Here is a 14,298-nt window from a genome sequence, read left to right as displayed (position 1 = left end):
AGACTGGTAGTAAAATGTTATATGTAAAGGAAAATCTTAACTCATCATTTCTTGGTTGGTCATTATCATACATAAAAATATTTGAATTATGGTAGACTGTTCCATGAAAATACCAGAGGAGTAGTGTTTGAATGAGTGGATAGAGTGGTTGAAAGCAAATAGAGAACAAATACAAAAACTATCATTTTGCTGTATGAAGTGGTGCCATGTTTGTATCTAGATGAAGGTAATTCTCTTTGTCCTACCTTAGTAACAATACAGCAGAACTGGAAAAGTTAACACACAAAGTTGTCTGACTAAAATAATCAGGGGTCTGGAACTATTGAGGAAAATGGAATATGGCATTTTCTAAGTGATAACGAAAGACTTTAGATGTATATACTATACCTGGTTTCAGTTTTATAAAAATAAATGCTAGGGGTTTTTCAGCAATAGATCTGTGCTTAATTAATGATGGAAGTTAAGTGATGAAAATGAACTTTTGCCTAGTACTTCCTTTTAACAGGAATTTAAAAATTCTCTTTCTAAAGCATTTTAATTTTACACAGACATACAAATAGTTAATGGAAAATGTCGCATAAATTTTGTCCTCTGGCAGAGGAATAGGGAAAAGCAGTGTATACTCCTATGGGTATGAAAGGAATTGCTCTTTTGCCACTTTGTGACTTTGCAGCTGAACTGTATGGAACTTTAACCAGGGAAAAAAGTTTCTTTAAATCTGCTTATGAGTGTGATCCAGTCTCTTAGTGGACACAAGTACTTTGGTTTTGGTTGTTTTTTTTTTTTTTTTGAATGCAGTGGAGATCGTATTCATTGAATTTCTGAGTATGTTATGTATACTGCTGATGTAAACCCATGTTTTTAATGGCGATATACATTTACTAGGAAGTAAAAAGTGATGAGAATGGGTAAAAAAACCAACCACACCCTTCTGTGATGTGCTTCATGTTTGGGTAGTGGTTCATATGTAAACCTGGTTGATGGCAAGTTTTACTTAAGTTTGAGCTGTACATGTTACGATAGTGCAGTTTACCACTTCTGAAACATAAGTTGTGTAGGGAGTTTGTTCCCGAAAAATGTATTCTGACTGCAACAGTCTAGGTATAATCTCAGTAATTTTTTTTTCTTGGTCTACATAGTATCTGTCAAAAAAAAAGAGCTGGAGTTGCTGGGTTGGGGTGAGTCATGAGCTGCTTTCTTCTTCATATCCATTGAATTGGGTTTTATTTTGGGTTTGGTGTTGGGTTTTTTGGTTTGTTTCTTTTTTTTTTCTTCCCCTCACTCATGTATGTTTTGGTTTCTTTTTTTCCCCTTTTTTTTTCTTCTTTTTTTTTTCTTTTTCCTTGCAGGGATGCCTGCAGTCTGTAATCCAGGCATGGTACCATTGGCAATACCACCTCCTGCGGTCAATCCTCAGCACCTGTGTAATGAAGAAGACCTGAAATCTATTCAGGACATGTTTCCCAACATGGACAGGGAAGTAATCCGCTCAGTTCTTGAAGCTCAGAGGGGGAACAAGGATGCAGCTATCAACTCGTTGCTTCAGATGGCTGAAGAGTCTTAGATCCCCACTTCCTGCATAGTCCCCATCCTTGATGCCACTTATTTTTACTTGCCAAGCCAGGGATTTAGCTAGAGGAATAATTTCCCAACAGCTTTCTGTTAGTGCATCCTGTGTGAAAGATTATACCCCTTTTCTCCTTGGACATTTGGATCTTTTTCACTTCTTTCTCAGTCTGTACATACTCAGTTTAGCTTATGCCCTACAATCTAGCATTAAAGCTCTTTACTATCAGCTGTGCCCTGTGTGGCTGTACTCTGATTGGGTGGGGAGTAATGCTGATTTTTTTTGTTTTTTCTTTGCCCCTTTTCATAAATTTGTTCTCACAAAGTAACTCTATGCAGTACAGGATTTACTACTGTTTGTTAGATTGAAAAGGAAAAAGAAAATGTGTTGAGGGTTTGCTCTTCAAATATAACTGATTTATTGAAGTATTTATGTTTCATCAAGCAGCCTATTTCTTCCAGAATTTAAAAGAAAGACCCTTTCCTTGTCCTATGATGCTTAATTATTGCTGTGATATATTTAATTTTCTGATTGAACATTTTTAATAAGCTAAATTTCTTAGGTTGCACTGTTGGTATTTGTAATAAGCATTTTCTGTTCAATCTAGTCACCGGGCACCAAAGCAATATAGTGTGCATTTTGGGCTTTATCCTCCCATATAGTATTGTTATGTATCTGTAAAATCTTTACAGGTAATTTTTAACTTGTACAGTAAGTATTGCTGTAGCAGAGAACAGGATTGAGCCCTAATGTACTCCTGCAGTTAATTTCACTCTTAACTGCTAATAACATTCCTATGGCTATTTCAAAGGATAAATGCAGAGGGACTAGATAATTACTGAAGCTGTAAACAATTATTGAGGGTGTTGTTCTGCGTTAAAAAAGCAATACACATGAAATAAGGCCTATTACACCTGTATTTTAGGAAAATTATTATTTTATATTAGTGGAAAACTTACTGTATTTCTTACTGTAATCTGAAATAAGAAGCATGAAAAATACCTTCAGAATCCTTGAATGGCATTATGAGTTGCTCAGTGAGTTAAGGCTACAGTTGGTGTAGCCAGTTTATCATTATTTAATGCAGATGGAAATAAATTCTTTGTGAGAGAAAATTTTACATATCTGAGTTATAGTCTGATCCTCAGAGGAGATTGGAGGTTGCTTGTATTTATTGTTAGTATTATTTTTTCAGATAACAGTTCGTTTTGGAGCTGCAGAATCTTACAGCATGCACCAGTTACAGCTGCTGGATAAATTTCTGCAGTATGTTTTTGTAGATGGTAAAGTCATGCACTTTAAATAGTATGCACCAGTTTATTTTTCCAGTGATGTGCAATGTTGCTGTTTTATCTTTCTAATGTTTGATTTCAAATACTTTCTATAATAGCCATAGACCTTTATATTTTCAAGAGTTGGAATGAATGTACACTTAAAATCTAGGCTCTTGAGTGATTCAGGAGAGCATTGAAGCCAGTTTTGGAATAAGGAAAAGGGACCCGTATTTTCTTCACCATGTTTCGTTTCATGTCCCATGCTTAAAATATTTTCTTATCTGCCGAAAAGCCTTTTTTCTTACCCCATAGGAGAAGCCTTTAGGTAGTATTGGTAATAGAGCATGAATATTTATTTTTTTATTATTAAAATTGATACTGAAACTTTTAAAATGCAGCACCAAAAATCATCCCAGTTTCTAACCTTTTAAAGCCGTCTTTTTGGAATATGATTTTGTTTTGTTATGAATCCCTTACCATCTTAAATTTATCGTTGAAAGCATGTCTTTTTACATCCTCCAACTGGCTTTTCAGTAATGAGATTCAAGGCTATAGTTTCTGTGCTTTAGTTGTAGAGTCACCACGTTTTTATTTTCTAAAATAAAATGAGTGTTACTCAAGAAACTACTCTTGCCCCTTCCTTACAATCATGGTAAATTTTGTGACTGAGTAGGTATAGAGACATTTGGTCTTTATAGCACAATGATTTGTGACACTGTCACCCAAATGGGTAAATCATGGTAAGGATTAAATGCTTAAATATCTCCAGGAAGAGTCCCTTGCTCTAACTTTTACACAGATAGAATGAATTGCTAGAGACAAAACAATTCAGGGAAAATGTATATATTTAAATTTTTATATTAAAACGTTGGGATCCATAATACAGCTTTTTATAAAAGCAAGTGGTCATGGTTCAACTTAATGGCTGGTAAATTGTACTGCATCCTATTACAGCTCAATTTCAAGAACAGAATAAACACCATTTCAATCCTAACCACCAGAATGGGTAAGTAGGAATGCTAGACTAGACAGGTTTATTCATAGACTAGGCTCTGGGCCTCAGTGGGCAGCTACTGGTCTTTGTTTTGTTGTAAGCAAATGTTATGCAAAACAGGGTATGAATTGAAAATGGGATATGTAGGAGTAGTACAGCTGGTAGATGGATTTCAACATGCTACACTATATTTAAGTACTGCTCTGGGGATTTTTTTGTCTCAATTTAATTAAACTTTAACGCTGAAACTCTTTATGTCAAGGTGTGCTACTTTATCCTGTTAAAAAGAACAAAAAACTGATTGTAACTCAGCTTTTCACCGTATGTACCCTCTCAGTCAAACTATTCATTGCCAGGTTTGTGTTGGAGAAAGACGAAAAAAGGCAGGGAGTGTTTAGTTATTCTGGGGTCTTTAAAACAAAAAGTCTAGGTTTGTGGAACTGAAAGTCTGTCTTGATTTAAAATAAATGTCGTTCATTATGATTGTAGCTTTCGACAAAATGCTAATTGGATAATAATGTGTTTGATGCTGCTCTTCTGCTCAACTTAAAGCAGCTTGGAGCCAAAGCCAGCTGTGTAAGACAGGCATCTGCTAAAAGCGCTCTTTATACTAGCTTGAGTCCTGCCAAGAACCTAATCTTACTAAAGGTAGGAACATTTTTTGTCTAGCTAGATCCTTGCTTCTTTCTTCTTTACTGCTCTTTGCATCTGCTGATGGTACTGAATGTGGTTTTTTTTTTTCCCCCTAACAAATGTTATTGCTTGTTTGGTTGATATGTAATACCATACAGAGGATGTTTTTTGCTGTAATAATTCTGAAGACATTGTTTCTCTGTATTGAGGTCCGGTGTCCAAATGTTTCTTGCACTCTAAAGTACATAAAATTTTTCATTCTAAGTTAATAAATGTATCATCTAAATGAAAATGTATTGTGTCTCTGTTGGACAGCACCACAATGAGTCTTTGTCTGTAGACTGATTTAGAATTCAAGTACAATAAATGCTCAAAAGTATTTTAAGCATTCATCTTTAGGTAGATGGCTGTTTCGTACTCTTCTAGGTGCTACTTTCTCAAGAAACTGTTACAGTATTGCAGGTCTAGAGGACAAAGAGGCAGTAGGGAGGTTACATTGTTCAAAGGACAATGCTGGAGGGTAAGGGAAGTGTGAAAACCATGTGTGGGTATGGATGAAATGTTCTGCCGCATGAAGGGATTGAGAGCTCTCTAAATGAGTGGTGTCCAAGTGAAGAGTTACGAAATGGGCCTTGTTACGTGCTGTTTCAGCTACAATAAGAACTGGCTTTATCTGTTAATCTATAATAAATCTTAAAGATTTGTTTTATATAGCATCTCTTTATAGTTCTGTGATTGACTGCAAAGCTATCGGAGGTCCTTTTTCTCATTTAACAGTATTGCTGTGACTGGTGATAATTGCTAGTCTGTAGTACTAGTGTATTATCAAGCTAACATTTTGGGGTTTACTGTCCAGTTTTTTATTAGGAGTTAATTTTAATATTTTTTTCCAATTTAACTAATGGTAGTTGAGAGGAATCTTTTACAACTGAATTTCTTTTGATTTACTTAATGTATTTAGTACTTACTGTGCAACAAAATTTTATTCAGATGATTTCTCCTAGCCCTTGAGTCACTTTCTATCCCACTTTATGTTCTAAAGCTTACTGTTTGCTTTCACATTTCTTTGGTGTACTGTGAGAGATAAGAAAAACAAGAATTAATTTACTTAAACAAATATTGGTGTTTGTGTGGCCACTAAAGCATCTATTCACCTTTTAATATTTATTAGCTTTTTCATTTCTATGCTAATCAAACTGATGTGTGGGGATGTAAAAAAAAAAAAACAAAAAAAAAAAACCCCAACAGTGTATTTTGAAAATTATTAAAACATTTAAGTACATCAATGAGAGTAGGGCCTCTAGGAACAAATACAAATATTTATTTTCCTAGAGTAAGTAGGAAAAATGAAACCCCACATTTAAGAATCTTCTATGCTACAGGCTATTGAAGACTAACTTGCTCTCCTAGATCTTTAGGAAGCTTGTTTAGAAATCCAAGTTGATGTATTTTCATACTGCAGTGTATTTTAGAAGGATTTTCTTTTACTATCTTGCCAAAAAACATACCTAACTTTGTAAAGAAAAAGGAGATTATACACATGGTATAGCATAACTTTTGAAGTAAAATTTGCATATAGGTAGGAGAAGTGAATTTGTGGAAAGCAAGTAAATTCAAATTGATCTTGGCTATGTCTGTATTCCCATGTATATTCCCATGTGTGGGAGAACTAAGAAAGTAGTGCTGTTTGGAGTATTCGAAGAGTTCACTTAGAACACAGGATTTGGACAAGGCTGAGGTTCTGTATGACTTCTTTGCCTTGGTCTTCACTAGCAAAGGCTCTGACTGCACCACCCAAGTCTTCAAAGGTGGATGCAGGGCCTGTGGGACTTAAGAACTTGGGCCCACTGTACAAGAGGATCTGGTTCAAGACCCTCTTAAAAACCTGAACATATACAAGACCTGATGAAGTCCATTTGCGGGTCCTGAAGGAGCTGGTGAATGAAGTTGCTAAACCACTGGCCACCATATTTGAAAAATCAAGGCAGTCAGGTGAAGTTCCTGACAGCTAGAAAAAGGGAAATATAACCCCCATTTTCAAGAAGGGGAAAATGTATGACCCAGGGAATTACAGAGCAGTCAGTCTCACCTCTGTGCCTGGCAAAATCTGGGAGCAGATTTTCCTGGAAGGCATGCTAGGGCACATGAAAAACAGCAAGGTGCTTGGTGACAGCCAGCATGGTTTCACTAAGGGGAAATCCTGCCTGACCAATTTGGTGGCCTTCTATGATGGGGCTACAGAAATGATGGACAGGGGTGGAGCAGTTGAGGTCATCTATCTGGACTTGTGCAAAGCGTGTGACACTGTCCCACACAACATCCTTGTCTCTCAATTGGAGAGACATCAATTTGATAGGTGGAGCACTCAGTGGATAAAGAACTGGCTGGATGGCCACATGCAGAGAGTTGTGGTCAACAGCTCCATGTTGGGCTAGAGACCAGTAACGAGTGGTGTCCCTCAGGGATCGGTGTTGGGACCAGTCTTGTTTAATATCTTTGTCGGTGACATGGACAGTGGGATTGAGTGTGCCTTCAGCAAGTTTGCCAGTGACACCAAGCTGTGTGGTTTGGTTGATACGCTGGAGGGAAGGAATGCCATCCAGAGGGACCTTGACACGCTTGTGAGGTGGGCTGATGCCAACCTCATGAAGTTTAACTATGCCAAGTGCAAGGTCCTACACCTGGGTTGGAGCAATCCCAGGCACAGCTACAGGTTGGGCAAAAAGGAAATTCATGGTAGTCCTGCGGAGAAGGACTTGGGGGTGTTGGTCAATGAGAAACTTAACATGAGCCAGCTTCAGTGTGCGCTTACAGCACAGAAAGCCAACCGTACCCTGGGCTACATCAAAAGGAGAATGACCAGCAGGTCAAAGGAGGTGATCCTGCCCCTCTACTCTGCTCTTGTGAGACCTCACTTGGAGTATTGTGTGCAGTTCTGGTGTCCTCAACATAAAAGGACATGGAACTGTTGGAACAAGTCCAGAGGAGGCCACGAGGATGATCAGGGGACTGGAGCACCTCACATATGCAGACAGACTGAGAAAGTTGGGGCTGTTCAGCCTGGAGAAGAGAAGGCTGCATGAAGACCTCATAGCAGCCTTCCAGTATCTGAATGGGGCCTATAAGGATGCTGGGGAGGGACTATTCCATAGGGACTAATAACAGGACAAGGGGTAACGGGTTGAAACTTAAACAGGGGAGGTTTAGATTGGATATAAGGAAGAAGTTCTTTACTGTACGGGTGGTGAGGCACTGGAATGGGTTGCCCAGGGAGGTAGTGAATGCTCCATCCCTGGTAGTGTTTAAGGCCAGGTTTGACGAAGCCTTCAGTGAGATGGTTTTTAGTGTGAGGTGTCCCCACCCATGGCAGGGGGTTAGAACTAGATAATCTTAAGGTCCTTTCCAACCCTAACTATTCTATGATTCTATAACTTGTTAAAAAGTTAAGTGTGCTAATCTGGAATGTGAAGCAGACAAGATACAAATGGATGACCTTTATCATTTTAATGCATTTATCATTGGAAGAGAACAATAGATGATTCATTTAATTTTAAAATAATCTCCAATAATAAAATAACTACAGTGAGTGGAAAAAGTACACATTAAATGCATAATTTCTGAAATAGTAATCTTAGAATAGTTAGGGTTGGAAAGGACCTTAAGATCATGTAGTTCCAGCTACCCTGCATATTCAGTAATGATTTCCATAATGTGGAGCATTCAGGCTGATCTGAAATGCTTAATCCTGTTCTAAAAGTGAATCACTAAGTAATCATAAAAGTGCATATAGCAGGGGGAATGGTGACTAGTTCCTGCCCAGTGCAGTAGTTAAATCTCCTCCAATTACCCCATCTTCCCAGGTGTCCTTATAGGTACTGGGCTCTGCGAGGATAGGACAGCTATTCATCTCAATTAGAGGTGTCCCCAAGGTTAAGTCAGCCACTTAACATTGTGGTCAAAGTGGTCAAACCCACTTCTATAAATGAAAAAAAAGATAGGTTACTGTCACAGGAGACACTCTTCTGAGAGGAGCAGATGCCTAGTATGTTGACCTGACCTGCTTCTTGTCATCTGCCTCTCTGGGCCCAGGCTAAAGATGTGTCAAAGAAGCTTCCTACACTGGTACTGCTCTTGAATTATTACCCATTATTGCTTTGTTGTGGGCAGCAACAAAGTTGCAGTAAGAAGTTCAAGGACATTCAAAAGAGTTGAGGGTCTTGGGACAACTGGTTAAAGGAACAGGAGAACAAGTAGTGTTTTCTATCTTTTCAGTTGCAGGGAATAATGAGGATAGAAACAAGATGATCCAGATGATCAATAACTGATTCTGTGGCTGGTATCACTTGCAGAATTTTGTTTTGGTTTTTTTTTAATCACAGATTGGTCTAAGTGATACCCACCCTCCTGGTGACAGGGGTGCACCTGTCTCGAAGTGGGAGAAAGGACCTTTGTGCTGACGTTGGCAGAGTTCATTGAAAGAACTTGAAGCTAGAACTGAATGGAGAAAGGGATAAAACCAGGCTTGTGAGAGGTAAGCCTGGCAGTGGCTAGCAAGGGTCTCCAATCTGCTCCATGATATGCTGAGTACACTGAAGTATGTTTGAAATGTCTGTATACTAATGCACACAGCATGAAGAACAAACTAGAAGCTTTGACCCCATCGCACAGTTATGACATCACTGGCTTAAGTGAAATCTGGTGGGATGTTTTCCTGTGACTGGTGTGCAATGATGAATGGTTATAGGATCCTCAGGATGGGTAGGCAGGGCAGGTGAGGCAATGGGGTGGTGGTGCATGTAAGGGAGGAGTTGGATTGTATGGTGCTTGGTGTCAGTGTGGTTGAGTACCTCAGGTAAAGATGAAGGGGAGCCTACTACTGACCAGCCAGGCAGGATGATGAGAGCAATGAATTGTTCTACAAGGAATAAGGGGTATATCTAAACTACCCTTGTCCTTATGGGTGATTTTAATTTCCCAGACATCAGCTGGGAATATCATACAGTGGGCGCAAACAGGTCCAAGAAGGTACCTGAAGCAGGTACAAGGCAGCCAACGAGGAAAAGTGCCCTCCTAAATTTGTAATTTGTAAACAGAGAGAGGAGTCTTGTGGGCAAAGTGGTAATTGGTGGGTGCTTTGGTCACAGTGACCACAAAGTAGTTTAGAGTTTCAAATCACTGGCAGTAGGAGGAAAAGCTGCCAAGAAAACTTAGACCCTAGATACGGGAAGAGCAGACTCCAGGCTGCTGGAGGAGCAACTTAGTAAGTTTCCCTGGGAATCTTGCTTTTGAAGGTATTGGGAGTCCATGCATGTTGGTCACTGCACTCTCAAGAATGCAGGAACAGGCAATTCCAACATGTCAGAAGTCATGTAAGCGGGGCAGAAGGCCAGCTTGGGCGAGCAGGGATCTTCTAGAGCTGAGGTGAAAAAGGAAAGTGTATAGACACTGGAAGCAAGGACAAGGCAACAGAGGACTACGAAGACGCTGTTTGTGCCTGCACGAAGAAAATTCAGGTTGCCAAAGCTTGATTTGAGTTCAGGCCAGTCTGTGCTGTCAAGGACTGCAAAGTGGGCCTTTTAAAATGTTACCAGCAAAAGGAGGAGGATAAGAAGTGTTTAGAAAAAACCTGTTTCTTGTGGCAGGTGACTAGCAAACCTCGTAATTGTAGTCATAAGACTAAGGCTGTAGTTTTGTGAATGGGGTACTTACATTACATATTTTAAACAGCACTGTCTGCTTTTTTCTGTAAATGCAAGGTTTGATTTGAAACATGGTATTGGTGTGAATTTTTTCACTGAATTCAGTGGTTTAGAGCAGGCTCTGTTTCATTACAGGTTACATAGTGAGCACTGGAGTGTTCAGTTACTGTTATATTTTCAGATGTCTTATTTGTGAACTCTGCTTTTACTTGATTGTTGACTATAAGCTATAATATCCATTTTGATGTTTCAATTTGATTCAAGTCTTACTAACAGGAACAGGCTATCAATTGGTGTCACCTGTGTGCTGCTGCTGGCAGAACTGATGCTGAGATCATTGTGCAGAAAATAACCCCTGAGGTACCTGCTTGGGTTTGCTTATAGTGCTGGCAAGAAGCTGTGAAGGGAATTTCTTTTTTTTCTCCAGCTCAAATTAAAATCATCATATGACCGGTAGCAGGACAATTGAGAACTCCTGCCCTCTTCATCCTAAATGTTTTAAAGTGCTATTTTTGTCTATCTGAAAACATGTGATGGTGTGTGTCTGTCCCATCCCCTATGTCATGACCAACACTGGAGTTGTGATGACTGCGTCCAGCTTGCTTTGGGGAATGGATGGCAACGTGACAGCCAGTGGCTGGCTGGAAGGGACCCAGATGTCTTGTTGGTATGCAAACGTAAGTCTGATTCTGTAAACAGTGGACATCCCAGGGCCTATTGAGCACCCAGGCCAGGATCTCCCCATGAACCTCTCAAGCTTACCCCACAAGGTTGAGTGATTCCTTGCTGCTTTAGACTCTTGGTGACTGTCAGCATGCTAAACTTTTAAATCTTTGCTAAGTGATGTAAAGAAGTGATTTGAAATATTTCAGATTGCTTTTAGTCTATTTGGCTGCTTTCCAGGCCTCCACTTGATAGAATTCTGTTGATATATTGTGCTCTGGAAAATACAGAGCAAGCATATGTCATGAATTTGGATTTGGAGGTAAAAGACCTTGCATATGAATGTGATACAGATACCTTACCCAGTTTAGTTTGTTCAGTGATACTAAATTCTGTGTTCCAGCTGATGAAGTCTGGGTATATATTATAGGTATTGATCTGAAACTTATCAAATGTCTTTTGTGTGGTTAGGTATTACAGTTCCACAAATGCACTCACTTTTACAGAAAAACAGCATATCTTTCATATTTGCCCAGTTTAGATCATCAGACAATAAAACTTGTAAATGTTTCTATTTATAGCGGGACACTTTATTCACTAAACTGCTTAAGATTCTCAGGATGGCTGACAGATTTGTTTAGAAGTACTGACACATTCATGAAATACACTCACTGGGTAGCTTTGCCATGTATATGCATCTTACTACACAACATTCCCTCATGAAGTAGTCCCTGGAATTAATTGGTGGAATAGAAAAATAGTGTTCTATTTCTTGATGTAGGTAAATGCTTTTCTGCAGTAATTTTTAGTGAAGCATCAGTATCTTTGTTTATGGTAAATCTCATAGGATGGAAAGTCAGCACTTCCTTATTGGTTTGATACCCCATGGAAATGACAGGAAAGCTCTGGATTGATTTTATACTATATACTAAAGTATACCAAATATACTATTTCTTGTTTTAAATATAATTTATTAATCTGTAGTTCTCTAATGAACTGTTTTGCTTCTGTGAATGTACAGTTAGTATATTTGGAAATTTAGCCATAAAATTTGAGGTGCATGTGCATTTTATCATTTCATGATGTAAGAAGCTTGATGTAGTGCATAATAGCTAGATATTTTTTAACATAAATGATAACTTCTTGCATATCAAGCAGTGGTATGTTGGTGGGTTTGTTTGTTTTTTTGTTTGTTTGTTTTTCTTCTCTATTCAGCTGACTGCTTTGCTTTAAAGTAATCTCTAGAGGTTCCTTGGGCTTGTAATTGTAACATAGTGTTTTCTTCAAAGAGAAATGTATGTGTTTGTCTCCTCCTGAATCCCATTTACTTAAGAGTGCAAAGTCCATGGGTTTTCTTCTATGTAGGCTTGAGAAAAAAGGGACAATAATAGATTTCCCTTAAAAAAGGAAAAATATTTTAGGGAGAACAGAGGCAATTCAGTGGTTTCTGGCATTCTTCTGTGGCCTGGTTTTCAAAGTGGGGGGTAGGTGGAACACAACATCAAACAACAAAACAAGTCAAGCCCCCAAACCCCCTTTATCAAGATTCTGTCTTCTAAATAGCGAATTCTGTTGCGTTATTTTTGTTTTCAGGTTGGGGAGGTGGTGGTGTTGTTTTGGAGGGTTTTTTTGTGGCTTGTTTGGGTTTTTTATTTGTTTTTTTGTTTTTGTTTTTGTTTTTTTTTTTTTTAAGAACGCTGTACATGATCACTGAAGATTGCAATGGCATCTTCAAACTGAAGTTCTACTAACTGATCACAGCTACCTGGAAATGATGTGGTGCTCAGCTTTGAGAAGTAGCCTTGATGTCTTCCATAATATGGGAAGTTTGAATTAAAAAAAAAAAAATTAACATGCTAATATAGTTAACCTCTGGATGAACATGGTCTGTAAGGCTTCTTGGTCCCAGTAGAATTAAGGGAATAGTTCCTGGTTTAGAAAAGTTGAATAATGACCGTTAGAGGGCAGTTTAGGACTTAAGCGGGAGTGTACTGACATGGTAGCACAGTGTTGGAAACAGGCGAGGAAAACCTGCAGAGGAGGAAGGGGAAGGTTTGTAACTGGTGAACATGGTGCTAAATACTCATAATACAGTAACAACGGAGTAAGGGGGGAAGCATGCAGATTTTCTTGGTTTCAGTCTGAACTCAAAGCCTACTTTAGAAGTGTTTACATTTGCCATATGTCATGTAAGTGTCACTGGGTCTGAACCCTGACTTCTCAGTTCTGCAGACATTGATTTATCTTGTTTGGATCAATACTGCTAGCTCTGAGCTATAATGCCAGGCCTAATGTAGCTGGCATACGCAAGTGCCTCTTAGGAAGCCCACCTACAGCAAGCAGTGCTGTTTTTTCACTGCGGTACAGTTCTAGATCCCATCGGGCACCCTGTTCTTGTGGTGCTGTGCCTAAAGTGCTAAGCCCTCTGGAAGTTAGAAACCTGAGAAGCTATGGTAAAGCTGTCAAACTGCTTGATCAGCTAGTCCCTCTGTTCAGGACTGTTTGGACGTCTCCTCATAGCAATACGTGGTGCTTAGGGTCTGAGTGACATTGTGAAACAGCCCAGGTTCTGACTGAGAAGTGACTTATTACTGGGTCAGAGAAGAGAAGGTGCGGGGAGTGATACGGCTACCTGCTCCACCATCACGGCTAGTTACCCTGCCTGGAGCCTGCATGACAGCTATGGGACAGGCAAACCATGAGTAGTCAACAGATTAATGGAGTTCAGCAGTAAAATGTGAAGCTTACAAACCTTCCTACTTTTCCCCACTGTTTGATCCTCGTATCAGGTCATGCCTTTGAAGGCCAACAGATTCTTCTTCACTGATTTAATTCAGGGATCAAATTTCCCTTCTAAATAAGCACATATGAAACATGCAATTACTTGATCAAACAGTTCCGCCTTTATTTTTCAGCCAAGCCTTCAGGGAAGATATCAGGCTTTATATTGTAACAGAATTGAACCTCATCCAGGAAAAGGGTTTTGAGTGTCTTCATTCCAAAAGCTGCTAAAGAACATACCCAGTCTGAGTTGGAAAACTCCCTGATGCCAGTGGACTCTCCATAATTTAGGTAATGAAACTGGGTGTTGAACAATCACCAAAATTGAAAAATGCTGAAAGTTTTATGTATCAAATAAAACAGTCATATGCCTGTTTCTGGGATGTCTAGGCTCCTATGATAAGCAGTAATGCTCTCTAGGCACAAGAGTGTAAAGTGCAATGTAGTGACAATGTTTTGTGTTTTTGGGGAGGGGTCTGGGGTTTTTTTTGAGACCCCTTAAAACTTCTTCAGTAATGTCAGTGATTGAATGAAACATTGTCATATTTCTATAATTGAAACAAGATATTTTAGTCTTGTTTTTACTCCTGAATATTGTATCACTTAAAATAACCCCACTAAGATTTAATTATTTAACTTTTATTTATATTCTTTTACAAGTAAGAAATGAGAAAAGGTGATAACAGA

At 38.9% G+C, this 14,298-nt stretch overlaps 1 protein-coding gene across 1 annotated transcript in view; it reads left to right on the top strand.

Annotated features, from left to right (window-relative positions):
- Window positions 1–4,760, top strand: part of TOLLIP (toll interacting protein) — a 28,112-nt gene extending 23,352 nt beyond the window's left edge. Inside the window, exon 6 of the mRNA XM_005149211.3 lies at window positions 1,350–4,760. Within this exon, the coding sequence (XP_005149268.1) occupies window positions 1,350–1,564 (215 nt within the window). The 3' untranslated portion in view covers window positions 1,565–4,760. The remainder of the gene's footprint in view (window positions 1–1,349) is intronic.
- The last annotated feature ends 9,538 nt before the right edge of the window (window positions 4,761–14,298 follow it).

Source organism: Melopsittacus undulatus, chromosome 4 (genome assembly GCF_012275295.1).
Source record: "Melopsittacus undulatus isolate bMelUnd1 chromosome 4, bMelUnd1.mat.Z, whole genome shotgun sequence".
Lineage (NCBI taxonomy): Eukaryota > Metazoa > Chordata > Aves > Psittaciformes > Psittaculidae > Melopsittacus > Melopsittacus undulatus.
This window is presented reverse-complemented; position numbering and strand designations above follow the sequence as displayed.